The following is a 20,482-nucleotide window of genomic DNA, read 5'->3' on the forward strand; positions in this document are numbered from 1 at the left end:
TCAGGGACGTGTCGGTGTGTTGTGACAGATGCACAGGTCCTTGGCGTAAAATGAAATAGTGAAAGTGCAATGAAAAGGTGTAGAGACATTGACGGACCAAACAACCGATATGCTTGACGCAGGCTTAACAGACCTGGACGAACCAGGACGTGGTTTTCTGTAGCAGAACAAGGCTGGCGGCCATGATGAACTGTAAAGATAGACGAATTCTCCTTGATTTCTGCTGTAGTTCGGAAGCCGATGATGATGCGTACAACGGTGAAACAAACTGCCTGTGAGTCTGTGCGCAAAATCATTTCACTTCTTAAACGGTGTATGCAGTTATTAATGCTTGATGAATAACATATCAGCAGTTGTTTCATGCGCCAAAGCACGTTCTGACCGCGGCGCTCAGATGCACCAGCATCATTTTTCCCTCCATGGGTTTTTTTTCTCCGGAATCCTTCCTGATCGCGGTCGTAGCATGTCGCATTACGAAACTCCCGAGTTGATTTACTGTCAGATAACTGCTCGCTACATTTACATGAGTCATAAATAACGGTCGCAGAGAAGATGCTTCAGGAGTGGGCCATTTGGGGCCATGTCGGCCATATGAGTATGATAATGATTGCATGCTGGGTTGTCGGACCATACAGCCATCCCTATTCTTCTTCGTATCGAGAGAGGGTGATCTGTCTGGAAGATGCTTTGTTTGGCTCAACAGTGTACTTGCCAGAACGTGTTATGTACTATCTATTAAAAAAAAACAGCAACAGGGTTTGCTTCTCAGTAGTCTAGTGGGGCCCTTACGCTACCCCTAACAACCAAAAGGTCTAAAAAGGTGAGGACAAAGGTTTTCCTTAAGTTGCAGTGATATAGAGCTTAATGGGTACCATGAGTGCTCCGCCAGAGGGCTAAGAAGCAAACTCTGTTGACTGACAACTTTTGGAAAAGACGGTACACTCATATAGGCCTTAAAACGCTGGAATTACAACAGGAAGTTTCCCCTGATTTCACTTCAACCAACAAGTAGTAATGATTGTCGGAAGTTTCATCACACTTGTCTCCGCCAAACACATCCGCAACACATTACTCGAATGGGGAGTGGTGAGAAGTCGTTCTTGTTACTGAAGAGGGTACAAGACGCCACTCGTATCTGGAAAGGTCAAAGCAAGCCGTTCATCCAAACATCACGAAGATAACTTCAAACTACTGTCATTTGTCGCATGCCTGCGGTCGACATGTCTGTACATAGTTTCACTTTGAAGAAGGGTAAGCATGCTTGAACTCTATACATCTCTGCCTATTCGGTGGCATAAACTGCGGCTCCGGTGCCTGGTGTACGTAACAACGGAACACAAGGACTAAGGGTTGCAGTCAGACGATAAGATCACGAGCCAAGCATCGCGTAAACTCTAGGTTAGTGAACCCTCGTCGTTCCTGTCCAGAGATTCTTCCGAGGCCTCAGTGCGGGCCGCGAAGTCTTCGCCTCGCTATCTCAGCGTCTCTCCTATAGCGCAAAAATAAGGGGCGAGGCCATCTTCGGTCACGTCACTGACCAATCGCGTGAGACATCAGGGGCCACGTGGCCAGCGCAACTGGCCAATAGCGTCGAGCGTGTACGCGTCGCTCCAGCTCGGCGCGGTGCGGTGCCCGTTTTAAAAGGCGCCGCGTGCCGTCGGCGGGGGTGCCGTGATTGAATCGAGAGCATCCTTGTTTGGACATGCCCGAGTAAGCCGCGTTGCGCAAGACTCAGCCGACTACAGCAGCAGCGGGGCCGACGTGAGCGCCGTCTTCTCGCCTAGCGGCCGCTCCGTTCGACGTCGTCGCGGCGAGAGCTCGGGGGTGCGATAGCAGGGTGGGATAAGTGGCTGCGGGCCAGCCGCTTGGGCTCAGTGGACCTTTGAAGCGCCATGCTGATCAGGCTCCTCGCACTGTCCTGTGCAGTGGCTACCTGCTGGGCAGGTAAGTTCCAGACTATCATTGGGCGGGCTTTTTGCCCCTTGAATTGCCGAAGACGTACCAAGGTGGGGCAGAATGATGAATGAATGTTAGAATAGTAAGGGAAAAAATGTATACGAATGGGAATTTACTGGCGGTAACTTAGTCTCAGTTTTCACTGCCAGAAGAAGCTGAAAATTTGTTGACGGCTGAAGAAATATTACCCAAACCTTGTGCGGTCGACATAGATGAAAAGGAACAGAATAGACGAATCTGCAAAGGTTTCCGGCATTTTTTCACGGCAGCATACCTTTAGCTAGACACAGCCTTGAGTGCCATCGACTGTGGTAATTTAACTCGGGAGTGAGAATAGTTTACGATCGGTTGCAACGCGGGGACGACTTTCTTAACCTCGGACAGTTCTGCGAGAGGCTATGCAACAAGTCGCTTGGTTTCTCGAAAGCGTCAAACTTCAATTTTCAAGCATTGTCGTTGACACCATCCAAAGATAGGACCTACTTTTAGGCGTAATTGTTTTTAAAACTTTAATTGACGTTGTGATTTGATCTCTCTTGCCTGTTTCCCTTTTAGCTAACGTTGACTTAAAATTAGAGGAATTCTAAACGGAGATGCTGCCGACTGTAGATGTCGTGGCGATTAGTGCATGTTTTCTGTATGACGGTAGAAGATAGAAGATATACAATATTCACGAAAAGAAGCAAAATATAGGCGTCTTTTTCTCAGGTAACATGTATTTTGCAGCACAGACAACAAACAAACAATCATTATCCCCACTAAAATATTTCCTCAAACAGCCGCCAGGGAGGCGCTTTAACATCTGTTAAGCTAAGCTTTCATAGGACTGCTAGCATGTAGCAAAAAAAAGATTACGAAACTTACCACTGTTACTAAGGGTCCAGTCAATGACCAGAACTTGGCCTTACATGTCAGAGTGTGCAACGGGTGAATCGCTTCTCTAGTGGGCTAACATGGCTGTGGAGCTAAAACAATCGTGTCAGACCCCAGTGATCATCTCATTTCAGTCAATCTCGGTTGTATTAAATCGACCTACTTTCGACCACCCTCTTCGAAGAGAGAGCACGAAACGGACGCCTGAAGCTCAAGAAGTGCAATTTCAGAATGTCGCTGTTGTTTTCTACAATCGGGCAAATTTCGCTGCTGTTTTTTACGCACGACAACAAGCTTCGATTAAGCGTAATTGATCTTTCGCAGAAATCACTCATTTATTTGCTTTTTTCGACCTTTGTTGCGCATTATTCCTTAATCCAGTTCAGTGCATGGACGCGCTTGGTAGTGGTTGGGCCAGAAATATATCCTTTTCTAGTCTTAGTAGTTTGAGTATCAAAAAATAGAATTAAGACACGGTTACCACTTGGGCTTGTTAAATTTAAACGGATTACTCTGAGATAAGGCTACTATAGAGCTACAGTAAACTCACGTAGCTGTACTTGAGGTGTACAGACATGACGGATTATTCTGAGATAGGGCTACTATTGAGCTTAAGTTAAGGATTTTCACCATTATTGGAAAACGTTTGTTTGCGTGGGCACGCAGTTTCCTGTCAGCCTATAGAGCTACCAGTCTTTGTCAAAAGTAAACAGGCTGCGTGGTTTGATTCTAGCTCGTACAGTGGAGCCCTTACAGCTTCCCTGAAGCTGAAATGGTCGTTGAAGGTAAGGACTGGGGGTCTTCGTACCTTCCAACACGTTTTGATCTTTAGGAAAGCCACAAGGGCTCCACTATACAAGCTACAAGCAAACCATGCAGCCTGGTTACTTTTGACAAAGACGGTACGGTAAACTGAGGTAGCTGTACATGAAGTGTAGAGACATGACTTTTTACGCTTCAAAGGTCGCTGCACCATTCGCAGGGAAAAAAAAGAAATAGAAAAGGGTAGCTGAAGTTCGCATAACCTTGTATTCTCAGATAAGCCCACAAGACGCGAGCCCAACATTTTCTCGAGTATTCCTACAGGTCGCGAGTGTGAGGGGCCCCTTTTTATGCTCGCGGGCGCGATTTGTCTCTTCAACTGGATTGTTGTCATCGGGACACGGACGCCTGCGGACGCGACGCCAATTCTCGATGCTCTCGTGCCAAGTGCTGTCGTCGGCGGCGGACGTTTGATGGAGATAAGCGGCCCGACGATTGCCGGGTGCACCGAGTCCACTTGTCCTTTGCCGACACGAGCGCTGTCGACCCGGCGCGTGTGAAGAAATCGGTTCGTCTTCGACGATGACGACTGCAGGAAAGAAAGTAAAAGATAAAAGAAGGACACCTCTTCAATTGGATTTGGCGCGAGCCCTTATCGGACCCTTTGACGGCGCGTGCGCAAGACGATGTTGTTTGTGTCCTCTGCGCAGATTACCATATTATGCAAATGTTATGGCGCGTCCATGGGTGCGCGTTTGTAAGTAATTCTGCGTCCCGTTAGGCAAGTGTCACAGGCGGGCCCGTTCGCGCGGCTTACATGCTTACAGAGGGTGGAAAGCTGAAGAAAGCGTACGGGTTTGTCTGTGCATTCGCCCACGCTGTTGGCGCATGCGCATAGCGATGATGACGTTTGACGGCTGTGAATTGATGCGTAGGAAAGGTCCTGCTGAAGGACTTGCGGCCAGTACCGGTTTAAACTGGTTCTTGCTCTCTGCTTGCCCGTGACTACATACAATGGTTGGCTGTTGTTATTTGACCGGCTGCTCGCTGCAGGATCCTGGCGCCTCTAAGAAATTTATTAGACTATGAATAAAATTTTTTCATTCTCGCCCTATTGTCATAAACCGAAGGGTGAAGGGCGCTTCTTATGATCTCAAACTGCTCTTGCAATTTCAATATCATCCTGGCCCAACCAAATTTCTTAAATTCAATACTCTATATGCAAGTCTTATCTTGGAACTAATTTCTAAGTCATAGAATGCACATGGCTTGACTTAGGCTGATGTTATTTATTACGCGTATTAGGCGATTGGTTGGTTGGTTTATGGGGTTTAACGTCTCAAAGCGACTAAGGCTATGAGTGGCGATTGATCCTTCACCAAACTTTTGAGCAAATTTCATTTCGTTCATGATATATTTTAAGCCCTATAGTTGAACATTTAAGCTCCCGTTCCTTAAACACTTTAAAATTAAATTAAATTTTAATAAGATTTAATGATTAACTGATGAAGCTTGTCTGTGTCACTGACATCAATGAACGGTGGTCCGGAAAAGAAACATCAGACTGTTGTTCCATCGTTTGAGACGATTCTGGAATGTTTTCACACATCGAGAAATGCAGCTCTACGGCTTTGTTGCCTAACAGCGCTCGTTGACACCAGCATCACAAGGCGTCCTGCTCTTGATGGAGTGTTAAGCCTCATTAAAAATTCTTTAGCACTGCGGAATCGTTTTTGGGAATCTCAAGAAACATTTTCGACAAAAATTACGTCATTCTCAATTAGGAAAGCAAGAACCTAGCATTTATAGCCACTGAACAGGGCTGCTTTCAAAGCTGGGAACCCAGCAAGCACATATAAAATTGTTGTACTCAAATGTAGAATGCTGGGCTAACATCTGGTAAAAGCTCCTAAATAAAGTGCCGAATTAAGGCACTAACCGTGCTGAGATCCTGAAGACTGCAAAGGCAAAAAAAAGGTAATCAAAAACGCGAAAGGTGGAAAACAGTTTCTTAATTAAAGTAGAAAGCAGTAAAGTAGAAAGCAAATTTTCTTCCTGTCATTCAACTAAAGAGCTATTATTTGAAGTCTATTAACAAAAGCTCCCGACCCTTGACTGTACTGAGAAATTCTCGCAGTATCGGATTCCTTTCTTCCCTGTCTTAGTTGACAGTAATTTAGATGAGGCGAAGGGTTATCTTACCGGTACTCACCTACGGGACAGAGACGTGGAGGGTAACGAAAAGGATTCAGCTTAAGCGAAGGACAACGTAGCGATCTATGGAAAGAAAAATGATAGGTGTAACGTTAAGAGACCGGAAGCGGGCAGAGTGGGTGAGAGAACAAACGCGGGTTAATGACATCGTAGTCGAAATCAAGAGGAAGAAATGGGCTTGGGCAGGGCATGTAATGCGAAGGCAAGATAACCGCTGGACTTTAAGGGTAGCGGAGTGGATTCCAAGAGAGGGCAAGCGTAGCAGGGGGCGGCACGAAATTAGGTGGGTGGATGAGATTGAGAAGTTTGCGGGGATACGATGGCCGCAAACCGGCAAAGGACAGGGTTAATTGCAGAGGTATAAGACAGGCCTTTGCCCTGCAGTGGGCGTAGTCAGGCTGATGATGATGCCGATGGTGATGATGAATTAAAACGCCTATTCAATGATTGTTTCAATGTACAGTCTTTGTCAAAAGTAACCAGGCTACATGGTTTGCTTCTAGCTAATATAGTGGAGCCCTTGTGACTTTCCTAAAGACCAGAAGCTGTTGTAAGGTAAAAAGACCCTCAGTCCTTACCTTTAACGACCATTCCAGCTTCAGGGAAGCTGTAAGGGCTCCACTGTACGATCTAGAAGCAAACCATACAGCCTGGTTACTTTTGACAAAGACTGTACGTGTAGTAGAATGTGCAGAAGACGTGACTTTAAAATGAAGGCACAGCCTCGGGGCCTCTCCCATCATATGCACTGCCGCTTTGGGACGGAAAAACCCGCATTTACATTTGCTTTGTCTCGTGCGGCTCAGTGCGGCGTGGCGGGAACCACTCGTTACGAGTGCGCCAGGACTGCAAGTCATTCTGCGTCGCTGCTTCTCGTTAGAGGAACAGCGGCGGAACCATGCGGGCTGGGCTTCGCTGCCTAACCCGGCAGCGGTGCGCTCTATGCCTGCAGTTAAGTTATACCGCTTGCCACGTTAAGACGCGGAAGAAGCTGTGAGGGACATTAGAAGCGCGGGGAATTCCGGCTAACTCGCGCCGCAGGGAGTCCGTAATTAGAAAGCGGCGAACTCCTTAGTGTATATGCACTGGAGCGTGTCGTCAGCAGTCCATAGGCACGTGCCACCGCGGGCAGTCGAACTCGCGACCTCGTCAGGAACCACTGCAGAAAACACGCAGAGCAGTATCCTTCACGTGCTATTTGTCCAGCATTCATGGTGCGTTCCACAGGTTTTTCATTAGTATTTTTCGATTATTCATGCAGCGGCCGTATTTCCACGGAGGTGCAATCGAAAAAAAAAAAAGGCTGTTCGCTGCGCGATTTCAAAACATGTTAGAGAATCCCAGGTGGTTTTAATAAATTCGGAGTCCTCCAGTACGGCGTTCCTTATTGCCCATGTGTCGCTGCAGAAAAATAAGAACGTAACTTACAATTAAAAAAAAGATGAAAAATTTTTGCCTGGAACGTTTTTGCCTTGAACGCTGAAAAAAAAAAACAGTTTATTGATTTGCTTGTATTTGGGCTAGATTGTTTTAATTAAATGCACATAAGGGCTATTCAAACATTTTGCAAGCATTTTAGAGCGTTTGGAAGACGCATGCGGTGCCAGCAGTGATTTGCTAGGGGAGAGACAGTGCTGGGGAGAGGCTGAGAAGGAGGTAGAGAGAGTCCTCCCGAAAAAAAAAAAGTCCCTGATTCTAATAACACCAAAAAAGTACATGAAGTGCAACGAAATGAACGGTAGAGGATCAGCACCTATTACTTCCAAAAGTTGGCACACAGCGATACAAATACTGTTACAATGTGACAAGATGATCGAGGAGATTTGACACATCATCCATCATGCTGCAACCGTGGGATACGTCTTATTCGCTTAATAGTTACTCATGTTGTATTGCTATAGCAACAAAACTCGTTCTGAAAAAGTAGCTGATATCCATATTTCGAAATTATAGGAATACGTAGTTATATAGTTTACGAAAACCCTTATGCCTTTAGTACGTCTTTCGTATCACATGTTTTCCTTACAGTTTCCCGACGTTGTCAGCATGACGCGCATGACGATGCCATAAGGAGTCCGAATTAGTTGCTCGTATACAATCGGCATAAATTCCGCACGTTCTGAACAAGTCGTGCGGAAAACATGCGGACTTACGGGAGTCGTCTCACGGGATATTTTACAAGGGCAAAAGCTACAAAAAAAATACAGGGATGACACTGTGAATGTTTTCTGCAGACGTTATAAGGGCTACGGCTCATCAAGAAGGGGTACTATAGTCGGGTCCAACACTATCCGAGCCCCTTCAGCCAATGGCGTACACGGATTCTCTCTTGGCTGATTCTTCGCCTTTCCCCTTGACCGATCGTTTTGGACCCGCTAGCGGGCAATCACAGGGGGTGGCCTATGAATGGGGACTGACTACAGCGTCATGAAAATCGGCCGACGCCATTGGCTGGAGGGGCATCCGCTGCTTCGTTCTTGAGTCGTATCCTACTATAGTACAGAGCAACGCCTTGCACCATTTCTTCACCACTCTTTTGTTAGTTTTTGTTTGCCGAAGCATTGCACGATCAAGACACGTGCGGAAACAACATCCTTGCTGTGTCGTCGAATGCCGACTCTGCTAGTCCCGCCATACCTCACGTTCGTCGCGTAGACAACATTAGACTTGGAGATGGGCTCGCATGCGAGACGACCTTGCCGGCGGGCGAGTGAGCGAGCGATACCCCGTTCCCACTTTGCGCGACAGGCGTCAATAGAAGGGCCCGCGCGTTTCAAGGCTGCGGGGTTCTGCCGATCGCAGGGCCTTCTGGGAAAAAAAAGAAACCGCCTCAGTGGGCAGGCGCGCTCGGGTTGAATGGTCCCGCCGCTGCGACAGGATACGGGTGCGCGAGAAAGGCGCCTACGATCACGCGGTATAACGAACTCTCGATTGAGTGAATGATCCTTGAAACGAAACGCCGATTGGTGAGAAGTTGCGGAGGTCTGGGCAATAGTTGTCACGTGATCATCCCGGCGGAAAAAACTGGGAGGCGCTTTTCGAGGCGCCACCACCTTCTTCGTCAGAGATTCTGCCCGTTTGAATGGATCGCCAGCAGTTGCCACTACCATCGAGCTCAAGCTAAAGACATGCTGAAAACTAAACATGTCCAGATAATGGAACGCGTCAGCTTACCTTTACCGCGTTCGGGACGGTGCATGAGCAGGCAGCATCCGGAGGACTCCTAACGTCAGCAATGGTAGCAAATTTTATAAAGGAGTAAAAATTTCTCCTGGAACTTCCAGCGCTATTTGTTGACCTTTTCTTACCAATCGATACCTGTCCGTCATTTATTCTGCGATGTCAGCGCTCGCCAGCAGCTTACATACTCTTTCTCTTTCATCGTGCAGTGGTGTTAACATCTGTTCGTCGCTCAATTCGTTGCGTCTGCAGCTCAGCCAACAGTTTTCTCAGTTTCATTTTTAAATATGGCATTTCTTAAACTCTGACTGGCTAACATGCCTCGTTAAGAAAACGCAAGCAATGAAATGGGCGTTAGCCGCTTATGATGACGAAGTGAGTTCATGCGCAACGCTTCGCAGCTGTTACGCAAGTGTACACTGTTCAAGGTGCCAACGTCATGCTTATACAAAAGGAAAACCAGTAGCGAATAGTTTTGCTGCAAATGCTGCAAAAACAGTTGCAACTTAACAGAAACTAACACGTCTGAAAGGCTAGCGGCAGGTAACCAAAGGCTTGCTGTGATTTTGCAACAATACACCGACTTTTACCAGGGAACAGCATAACAATACACACACTTACAGCTTTGTATAGCATAGTAATTTACGTTAATGTGCAACGATGCATAACTTATGGAACAATGTACAACATCATAGTAGTGTACTCCGATGTACATCAATGTTGCACGTCACTGTACATCACTGGACAACGCTACTGCACTGTAGAGCACAAAAATGCACAGCTGCGCAGCAATGTAGATGGTTTATGGAGGTTTGACGCCCAAAAAGTGCCTCAGGCTATGAGGGACGCCACAGTGACCGGGCTCTGGAAATTTCGACGACCTGGGGTTCTTTAAAGGGCTCTTACATTGGACAGTACGCGGACCTCTATAATCCCGCCTCCATCGAAATTCGACCGCCGCGGCCGGTACTGAACCCGCGTCTTTCTGGTCATCAGCCGGGCTCCAGTGCCACTGTGCCACCGCGGTGGCTCAGCAGTGTAGAGTGTGCAGCAATGCAGACCACAGGAATGTAGAGAAGTGCAAAGCAATGTACAGCTTTGCAACTGTGCGTACATTTACGGCAACTTTGCAGCAATGATTCTCGGTGTATGAGAGCTCTGTTAATGATATACTGTATATGCCATAAGAAAACGGCATCCGAAAATCGGCGAATCGCCATATCGACGCGCTCAAGTTTCACGCGAGACGTGAGCTATCGTTACAACCTTTTTTCTTGCTTTCACTTTCGTCTTTCTTATACAAAACCGTGGTCGGTACCTCATGCGTGCAAGTCATCTCCTGCTTCTTGAAAGATAAAACAGGCGTCTAGAGATAGAAGCCAGAAAGCAGCGCTGCGAAATCACGTGCAGTCGGCGTGAATAATTTCGAGTGTGGGCAGGGCTCCCTCCCAAGAGTGGCTCTTCTCACTAAGCCTGCCAGACCTGCTTTCCTGCCTGCCTACCACTTAAGTTTCTCATGTTCTCGTGGCTTCCACTCTCTGTATCTTCGCCTTCGTATTTTTTCGTTTTGTTTTCTCGATTATCCAGATATTTTTCCTCCCTCTTGTCCATCTCAGCGGCTGACACGCGCCCCGATATCTTTGGCACTATCGTTTTTGCTATCTCGTCGCGGGTCGTGTGGAGGATGCGACGTCTTTAGTGGCACGGGGGGACGGGGGGGGGGGGGGGGGGGGGGGGGAGGTGTTGATGATGACACTTCTCAAATTCCGTTTTCTTTTCTTTCACGTTTTCTTCTGCTTCTCCTTCTGTTCTCTTCTCTTTTCCAGCTGTTTTTTTTAGTCCACTTGAGATTGTTCGCACCTTGTGACGCAGTATTTTTTTATCTTGTTATGCACTTTTTGCACTCCGGTTCCTCTCTCGCTGGCGTCCTGTCTCTTTTCGTTTCTTTCTGGCTTATTTTTTATTTTTATTGTTTTTCGTCTGCTAGTGTCAGAAGATTGGAGTCCCCTTCTGAAAAAACCGTATCTCTGGAATCCAAGAAGCCGTCCTCTCATGTTCCGTGTTTTCCCAGGCATGCATGTGATGTTGGTGAAGACCAGACGACGCACAAGACCATTACAAGAAAACTCGCAGACTTTTTTTGATATCCCCTGAGGCGCAAAAGCGACACCGATAACAGCGTCTCACCGCTGGTCTGCTTGGCTCGTAATTTTGGCACATACGGTTGATACATGTGTGTCTAGAAGTTGGCTGCTTCTAGGACAAGTGCCTAGGTTTAGGGTTAAGAACTGTTAGGAAAAAGGGTGATTTGGCACGGCGTAAACAGGCCGAAGAGCCCGAAAAAGAAACAGCTGCGTCGGCAGCCTTTCAAATAACTACAAAAGGATGTTTGGAAACAATAGTTTGCCGCATTCTATATAGACTTAGGTGTTCGCTGAAGCAGGCAGGTTGATGCATAAAAAAACAAAACTATTGCTGAGAGAAGGAACTCAATAAACTAATGATCAGTAAATGACTTTAGTGTTTTAAACATTTCAATGTTGAGTTCACGCTTGGTACCGTTTTTAATTTCTCAGAGTGGGCTACCTAGAGGGAGCTGGAGGCTAAGCATCCATTTCGCTGCAGTGCGTTACTGATATAACGGGATGCTACTGCTGTTCATGCCTAGGACAGAACGTGAAGATATCTTTCTTCGTGTTCAATTTGCGTCCAGTATTGCTTGATTATGGTTAAGGTAGGTTCTATCTTTAACGTCACGGTGCCGTCAGACCAAGGATTGCACATATATAACTCGACCCTCTTCGACCTTCTGTGCTGGCCAACAGACAAAAGCGAGACATCAACGCATTCATTATATTACCTACAAAGGCGCAAACCACATGTAGAGGTAGCGCAAGATTGACAGACCTCGGCTTGAAGTGTCCCAAAGGACACTGTCCCGAATGTCCCAAAAGGACATTTCAAATGTCCGAGCACTACCGAAGCCGACCTGAAGCCAGTTATAGCCTAATTTGTGGATGCTTTACCGAAGGAGCTATGCAGGAAAGGCGCATACCCATGCTGATTAATAGGTTTTGCTTTACGTATGTTCGCCTCCTTTCAAAATTTTCAAACCTGCGACAGTGCTCTTTAGCAGTATGGATAGCCATAAATACTGAATATAGTTGAGGCTACTAATATATAAGTAATTATTTCGTTAAGCTTTGCATCCTTGCCGCATTTTCAGTCGGATGACCGTAATCACCGCTCCACTGTTCTCTTTTCATCGCAGGGCCACTGCGTCAGGATGGCATCTCTTGGGACTGTAAATGTGAGTGCTTCTACTGACTATCAAACCAGTTGCGTTTATTAAACTGGCATCGCTTCCTCCCTTCGCGTACAACCGCTCTTCGAGATCGCTTGTTTTTTTTTTTTTGTAATTCCTTAACAAGCGGTTTTAACAGCACTCAAGAACAGCAAATAAAACGCTTACTTCATTGCTTGGGAACCAAATTTATATTTATGCGACTCAACTATAAACAAAAATTCTCTATAAACTAAACAGCTAACAACAAAATCTGCAAAAATCATAAGCATTAAATCACCAGAAAATCTGTAAACTTAACTGTAAACTTAACTTAATCTGTAATTAACTGAATTTATATAAACGAAATTTACCCTCAGTCTGTTACTTCATGGCAAGAGAACCATATTTTTCGTTTATGTGATTCATCTGTGAAGAAAAGCTCTATATAAACTAAACAGCTAATAAAGAAATTTGCGAATTATAAACCATAAATTATCTGTAAAATATAACAATTGCATTTATATAAACATCTATATGAGAAAGTTTAACCTCATTTCGCCAAACTTTCGAGGCAGCTAGTGGAAGGAGATAAGATATCCTTGGAATGTCCACGAAGTATTTTGTGTTGACGTAAGGCGCTGTAATGCGCTGCAGCAACTTATGCATTTTGTGCGCGTTGCAGCCCCATCACCCCTGACACCGCAACAGACAATCCTGTACACGTACGTTGGTGAGAACCGCATCGAGAACCAGGACGTGCAGCATCATGTCCAAGTGAGAGCCAACGTCGAACTCGGAGTGATCTCACCATGCCTCTTCTCGTTCAAGGTAAGGAGAAGGAGTCAGTGGGCGGCAAGAGCTGCCCCGCTTTATATATTGTGGTCGGATACAACATAACTACTCACTGAAGTTTCGCCTGCATACATGACTATCTCGGAGAATTCCTCCGCGACTAAGTCCGCTGTTGTAGTTTGTGACCAGAACCAAAAGCTTACCACAAGACAAAATTATAAGCTCAAGAATTTCGATGTCTCTGGTTTGTTTCATGTACTCAAACTTTAAAGCATGATTTAGTTTACTGTTGTGGTTGCTCCGTGGAGCAGACCCGGCGGGCCACGGCCCTGTGTTACCAACTGCTTTTTTTTTGGTTTTAATTGTAGCTTACTATAGCAAATTTGAATTCTGAGTCTATAACTTCCCATGGAAGTATCATAATCCGGCGCTCTGATTGGTTCAAAAATGGGACGTTAGCATAATGTCGCGGTACTTGCAGTAATTCAGTAAATTTTAAGATTAAAATGTCCCGTGGCTTTTTGGCGTCTCATTACCAGCACCCCTTATTGCTTTTCCCTTAACTGTGCGTATATGAGAGCGCAATCGACAATAGGTCAATCAATCAATCAATCAATCAATCAATCAATCAATCAATCAATCAATCAATCAATCAATCAATCAATCAATCAATCAATCAATCAATCAATCAATCAATCAATCAATCAATCGATAGATAAATCAATCAATCAATCAATCAATCAATCAATCAATCAATCAATCAATCAATCAATCAATCAATCAATCAATCAATCAATCAATTTTAGAGTAAATTAATCATACAGACAGCTACATAACTGTCCAATTAAATTGATATAAAACCTTATATTTTAAGAAGGGAGTAATTACTCATTGACATCCACCAGAGCGCAGCCATACGGCTACAAAGGAAAGCTATACAGCTTTCTCTGAAACTTCGGTAGCGCGACTTTGGTAGAGGGACTGCTCCAGTGAAGCGGTGGTCCCGGGTTTGAACCCCGGACCAGGAAGAATTTTTCTTTAACTACGAAGTTTCTGAGAAAACTGTATAGCTTTCCTTAGTAGCCGTATGGCTGCGCTCTGGTGGATGCCAATGAGTAATTACTCCCTTCTTACAAATCTACTCCACCTCGGGGGATTCCCCTAAACATTTGACCAACCTTATATTTTATACCTTGTTAATTATTGTTTCAGTAGTCCGCTCAGGGAGATAGTTATCTGCATTGTCACACTGTTCTCGGACGTATATGACTCAGCCATGACCCCGCCCCCTTATTGAGGAGTTGTTATTGGCGAATTAAAAGCTGCTACCTTTTGTTCTGGCAAGCATTGTCGCTATCCGTAACATCGCATGTTGGTCCCATGCTAACCCGTAACTTACAGCCCACTGCCCATCCAGTGTCTACGGTGGTCATACCCCTTCTGTTCTTGCTCCCCCTTTCTGGTGCGCAGCTGTCGGACGTGGACCTGCAAGGTGTGAGCGTGGCCAACCGGTACGCGTTCAAGGAGGCCCTGGAGCGGCACCCGCTGCTCTTCCACTCCGAGGACGGCATCGTGGGCGAGATGCGCCACGACCCGGCCGAGCTGCCCTGGGCGCTGAACGTGAAGCGGGCCATCATCTCCATGATGCAGATACCGCGCACCGCTCTCGACGCCAACAGCATCGTCTCCGAGGTGAGCGGGCTCTGCGTGGACGGGGTTCATAGCCCTGCTTTTGGCGAACTCGTTTCCGATTTCTTGGGGGGTTAGCAGAAAATACGAGTCGAGGGCCGTTCTTGTTTCTTCAATGAAGATGTTTAGAATGAGATGCGAAATGGCGGGGATATACTTTTTGCTGTTGTTTTCCCAACTTCACGCTGAAATGAATACACGCAGCCAATCATCTCAAGGCCTTGGATTGATCGCTTTTAAGTTAGCACGGGAAAGTTGGCACGAAGTGAGGAGGAAGCAGGGAAAGTTGGTTATGCTTTGCCGTTGATATAAAAGATGATCCCAGATTTTTGAGGTAGTGCAATAAATGACATATAGACACCGTACATACTTCTGCTGCGCTGCTTTTGACTTTAGAAGCCTATGATGTTGAGGCTCTGGAATAAATGGGGTGGATCACAACTTGCGACATTCGCCCAGCAAGAATAAAAAGAGCATTTCATATTTCTGTAATTGTTGGTGGGAAAATTTTGCCGTTTAGTTAAAAAAAAATAGGCGCGTCGTGAACTTTATTACCGCTCAGCTTTTTCCGTGTTAAACCTGTTGTAAGCAACTAACTGAACTAAAGGACATTGTTTTTCCAGAACACATTTGTCTTTCTCTTTATGCTCGCAGACCGACGTGTTCGGCACATGCGAGACTCGCTACACGCCTGGCAACGTTGGACGCAGCGGTGGCATTGTGACCAAGTCCAAGAACCTGGCCTCGTGCTTCGGTCGCTTCGGTAGCTCACTGCCCGTCATCTACACGCCGTACGAGTCCAAGGTCTCGGTGAGTACAACAGCCGACAAATTTCGCGTCCTTACTGCCTCTGAGAATTACGACGTTGCGGCAAGTAAAGGAAGCTGTAGAAGACAGGAGAGAGCAAGACGGATAGCCATGCGTGTTTTTGGTGTCATGCCATCGTCGCCACTGTCCAACATATCCTTTCATTTGGCTCAAATGAGCTGCATTGCGGCGTATGTACACATACGAGAAATATAAAAGGGAACGCTTCATTAGGATTCAGTCATCAACTCCTTTCTTTCTTTCTTTCTTTCTTTCTTTCTTTCTTTCTTTCTTTCTTTCTTTCTTTCTTTCTTTCTTTCTTTCTTTCTTTCTTTCTTTCTTTCTTTCTTTCTTTCTTTCTTTCTTTCTTTCTTTCTTTCTTTCTTTCTTTTTTTAATCTTTCCAGTTTTCCTTCCTTCCTTCTCCCTTTCTTCCTTTCTTTTCCTTCCTTCCTCAATTTCTTTCTTTCTTTCTCTCTTTCTTTCTTTCCTTCTTTCTTTCTTTCTTCCTTTCTTTCTTCTTTCTCTCTTTCTTCTTTCTCTCTTTCTTTTCCTTCCTTCCTCTTTCTTTTCCTTTTCCTTCCTTCCTCTCTCTTTCTCTTTTCATTTTCCCTCCTATTTCGATCTTTTCCTTCCTTCCACTTTCTTTTCCTTTCTTTCTTTCTTTCTTTCTTTCTTTCTTTCTTTCTTTCTTTCTTTCTTTCTTTCTTTCTTTCTTTCTTTCTTTCTTTCTTTCTCTCCTTCTTTCTTTCTTTCTTTCTTTCTTCCTTCCTTCCTTTCTTTCTTTCCTTCTTTTTCTTTCTTTCTTTCTTTCTTTCTTTCTTTCTTTCCTACTTTTTTTAATCTTTCCAGTTTTCCTTCCTTCCTTCCTTCCTTCCTTCCTTCCTTCCTGCTGCGACTCCAATCATACCATGGAACTTCCACTGCGCAGCCATTGCTGTAAAAGGCTCGTTACGAGATATAACTAAAAAAATGCCCCATGGGCTTGACGGTGGCTGCTGCTAGACGGGGCATCGAGCCCTGCACCGCACACGTTCCGTGTGCCATAGATAGCGGCGGCAGCTGCCAGCATGATGCTAGGGTCAACGGGCAGCGCAGCTCATCGGAAAAGCTTGGGCGCGGAGAAAACACGAACGAAGTTCAAGAGAGCCCGTCCGCTCCTCCAATGGAGTGTTTTCCTTCCGTTCGGGTATGCAGCCAGACAAACCGACGACCTTGTCACGGGCGCGACATTCCGATAACGCACCGAGCAGACCCCGCTCAGCTCCAGCTGACCGCTGGCATGGTGCAAGAAGACGTCGTTATCCTTCTTTTTTCTCCTTCCTTCACCGCTTATCGACGGGCGCTTTCAGAAGGAAGGAGTCGCCAACGATTGTTCGTTGCGCAAATGAACCTCCTTACGAGACAGGCGAATAGAATCCGAGTTTATCGCTTATCATTATTGTCATTTATCGCTTCAATGGAGTCATTTTGACTGTTTTTGTAAGGGTGAAATTTGTCTGTGACATGAACCGAGAGGGCAGTTTTTTATGTCGCATCTAGAACTTCCCACTGCTTGTTTTCAAACGATACTCGACTCATGTGCCAAGCAAAGAGTAGCTTCTCTGCTAGCCATCTTTTTCTCTTCGTAATTCTATTGCTTCTGTGGTCCAACACCTGAAATGGATCCTTTATTGACTAGCTGAGGTCTGTGTATTGTTTTATTTTGCAGATACCCCTTTCTCTGACCCTGCGCCCTTTCCATAGAAGGAGGGAGTTTAAACTTAGTCTTGACGCTAGCTGGTTATGCTTTCCACAGACTCTGAGAACAGCGCCGCTAGTATCGGCATAACCCATCATAATTTTTTTGCCTCCTTGCTTGATGTACCGCCTTCTCTGGAGAGCGAAGTGTTAGGACGGATTAGTTACGACTTATACGGTAACCACTCAACCGCGCCTCGGTAATAATATCTCTGAGAAGCTGGCCTTTCTGTTGAGGCTGCGTGTTGTGAGGTGAAGCATTTGCAAAGGGAGGCGTCAACGAGCGTACCGGGCCCTACCGACCCGATCTTTACATTGCGAGTAGGGGAGTGAAAGTCATTCACATAACACTCTGTTAAGCCATATTTGAGAACATTATTTGATTGAATACCTCAAATACTATCGGTAATATTTCTAATATTAGGTTACAGTAATGATGCACTACATAAAATGAAACACTCTGTATATATGAAAGCGCAGCTGTTTGCCGACTGAACCACTAAAGGGATAATGAGGAGAAACTGAGGTTGGCCTGAGTTCATAGGGTGTCGCGTTTTAATCTCAAAGATATCAATCGAGCCGTCAGTGGTACCTTTATGAGCAAGAAGAGTAAAAAAAACAAACGATATGCTGGTGTCGCCATCACCGCTGGATTTCGCAAGTAAAATGCGAGCATCGACACTGATTTTTAGGCTCGGATCCCAGAGGCTATGCTACACTGCCATTGACTTCAAAACGATGACAACTAGTTCTTTTTCTGAAACAACGTCATAGGTTTGAATCGACTGGTTGGAAGATCTTTTAATCCGATTTTCTAAGCGATATATGCGTATTTTGCTACCGGAGAGACGTTTACATACCCAGATGAAGCGTGATAATATATTTTTACTAAGGTCAACAGTTGGACGGAGGTGGACTCAGTGTCCCTTTAATTCTTTTTCCCGCTCTTCTTCGCACAGCCGTTCCAAACGATTCCGATGACGAACGGCAGCTTCGAATGCCAGCAAACGGTGGACGCTAACCGGTGGATCACCAAGGCCGAATGCAAGGAGAAGGAATATCTCCACCTGGCCGCCAGGGGTCTCGGCGAGCAGACCGCCATCACTTCCACCGGCGTGCTCATCATGCAGCAGATTTTTGGATCGGTCAAGCCCGTGCCGGGTGAGTTTATACTCTCCTGCTAAAGCTCAGCCCGCCAGTCCTAAAACATCATGCTTCTACAACACCGTCTGCGATGTCAAAAATGTCCAGTCCTTGTGAGAATTGCAACTCCTAAGGGGTTTGCGTCTAACCCGTGTAGTGGAGCTCCCGAGAAAACCTGTAAGTCCTAAGTTTCGCAGTGTCCAATTCGTTGGACATTCCTGAACGACGGAACGGCGGTCCTTCAATAAAAAATTTCTAGCGATCGCCCCTTTCCTTTTCCTCCCCCTCTTCCACCTCCCCACCCAAATTTACATTCAGCCATGACTGCAAGCCAAATGCCTTTCTTAATGCTCTTTAATCTGGTTCCACTTAGATCAAATGCCTCTTCCACCATCTGGGACACTGGACCACTAGGGCACTGTCTCCTTCAGTGCCCCAGCCCCATCGCAATCACTCATCACCTAACCACCACCCCTTTTATGTAGCGCTTGGCGTGGTGTGGTTCGGATCACAGAGCACATCAAGCATCCTTTATCCATCAGGCCCTCTACATCATCATCGTCACCAACAGTACCATAAGCAGCTGGAGCTGCCCAACTGCGTTCACAGCAGAACACAGAGTTTTGTCACTGGTCTCCAACTGACCCTGTCTTGTGCCATCAGCCCCCCCCCCCCCCCCCCCCCCCCCTTCCCCGTCCTAGCAAACTTCCTAACCTCATCTTTCCAGATTACCCTCTGCTACCCTCAGCTATGTTTAACTTCTCTTCGAATTCATGTAATCACCCTGGATGACCATCGATTATCTGCTTTTAGCTTTACATGTCCTGTCCTTACCCATTTTCGCTTGTTGACTTCAGACAGAATATCGTAGGACTTCAGCTGGATAATCATGGGAGGCACGTTACCCAAAAAATAATACAATGTCCAGCCCACAGCATTGCCTTGTGCCATTACAACCATTCCTGCCCAACCACCATAGATTTGAAGTGACATAAAATAAAGAGCAATTGCAAGACATGTCGGTGGTCTTTTTTCTTCTTGCAGAGACTGTGAACGTGAGGTCTACCATCAAGTTCGACCACAGCGTCACCCGAGCGGAGAAGACCGAGGCTCGGGAGGTGGTCGGCCTTCTGCGCGACCTTTGCCGCAGCACCGCCGAGGACATCCGGCCCGAGGCCAGCGGCGCCTTCGCTAAGCTCGTGGCTGCTATGAGAGGTCTGACGGCGCCCGCGCTGAGACAGGTCTACGGCAAGGTCTCCTCCGGCGAACTCTGCTTCGACAAGAAGATCGAGTGAGTCTGCAAGTGCAGATGTTATTTTAAAGCGATAGCGTTATGGAGCTCGTGTAGTAGAAAATCCGGCGTCATCGGTGCCGGTGTCGTAGACCGTGAGCGAAAAATCCTCTGAAAAGCAACCTAGGAGGCATCTGGGCCTCCTAGGTCAGATGACCTTGCGGCGGCATCATTACCTGTCCACCGGATAGAGATCGAACTGCCCACCGTGGCAGGTGGCAGGTAAATTAATGATTGGTTGCTCGGGAAGAGCAACCTAGCTCGCACAAGGCCCATCGGTGGCACCATCTGCACCACTGTGCAAGAAGTGGTGTGAGTACTGAAGTGGTGTGAGTACTGAAGTGGTGTGAGTACTGAAGTGGTGTGAGTACTGTAGTGGTGTGAGTACTGTAGTGGTGTGAGTACTGTAGTGGTGCTAGTACTGAAGTGGTGTGAGTAATGTAGAGAATGACCAATTCTGCATATATGGACATTAACTCACTAAGCTATAGCGTCATACTCTTAAGGCGGAGCTTAAGTGTCACCACTAGTTTTTTTAAATTTATTTTTGTCTGCCCACACAAATTTATTTAGTTATTTTTACTAATTTATTGATACCTCAAAGGCCCGTTTACGGGGTATTGCATGAGGAGGGCGTGGAGTACAGAAATACAGGTGATTTTACCGGAGATTTTCGATGGCGAGGTGGACGGGAATGTCGTTCCAGTCCTGGGCTGTTCGTAGGAAAAATGATTTCTGGAATGCTGTAGT

At 46.2% G+C, this 20,482-nt stretch overlaps 1 protein-coding gene across 2 annotated transcripts in view; it reads left to right on the forward strand.

The window, feature by feature from the left end:
- The first annotated feature begins 1,787 nt into the window (after positions 1-1,787).
- The window catches only part of LOC149365553 (apolipophorins-like), a 57,651-nt gene continuing 38,956 nt past the window's right edge, over positions 1,788-20,482 (forward strand). Inside the window, exons 1-7 of one of the 2 annotated variants that reach the window (XM_089544138.1) lie at positions 1,788-1,944; positions 12,257-12,295; positions 12,954-13,099; positions 14,534-14,755; positions 15,407-15,562; positions 18,258-18,459; positions 19,486-19,732. In XM_089544138.1, the coding sequence (XP_089400264.1) occupies positions 1,893-1,944; positions 12,257-12,295; positions 12,954-13,099; positions 14,534-14,755; positions 15,407-15,562; positions 18,258-18,459; positions 19,486-19,732 (1,064 nt within the window). In that variant the 5' untranslated portion in view covers positions 1,788-1,892. The remainder of the gene's footprint in view (positions 1,945-12,256; positions 12,296-12,953; positions 13,100-14,533; positions 14,756-15,406; positions 15,563-18,257; positions 18,460-19,485; positions 19,733-20,482) is intronic. The other variant, XM_089544148.1, reaches the window with a different exon arrangement.

The sequence above is a fragment of the Amblyomma mixtum genome, chromosome 1, assembly GCF_055824585.1.
Source record: "Amblyomma mixtum isolate Tamu chromosome 1, ASM5582458v1, whole genome shotgun sequence".
NCBI lineage: Eukaryota > Metazoa > Arthropoda > Arachnida > Ixodida > Ixodidae > Amblyomma > Amblyomma mixtum.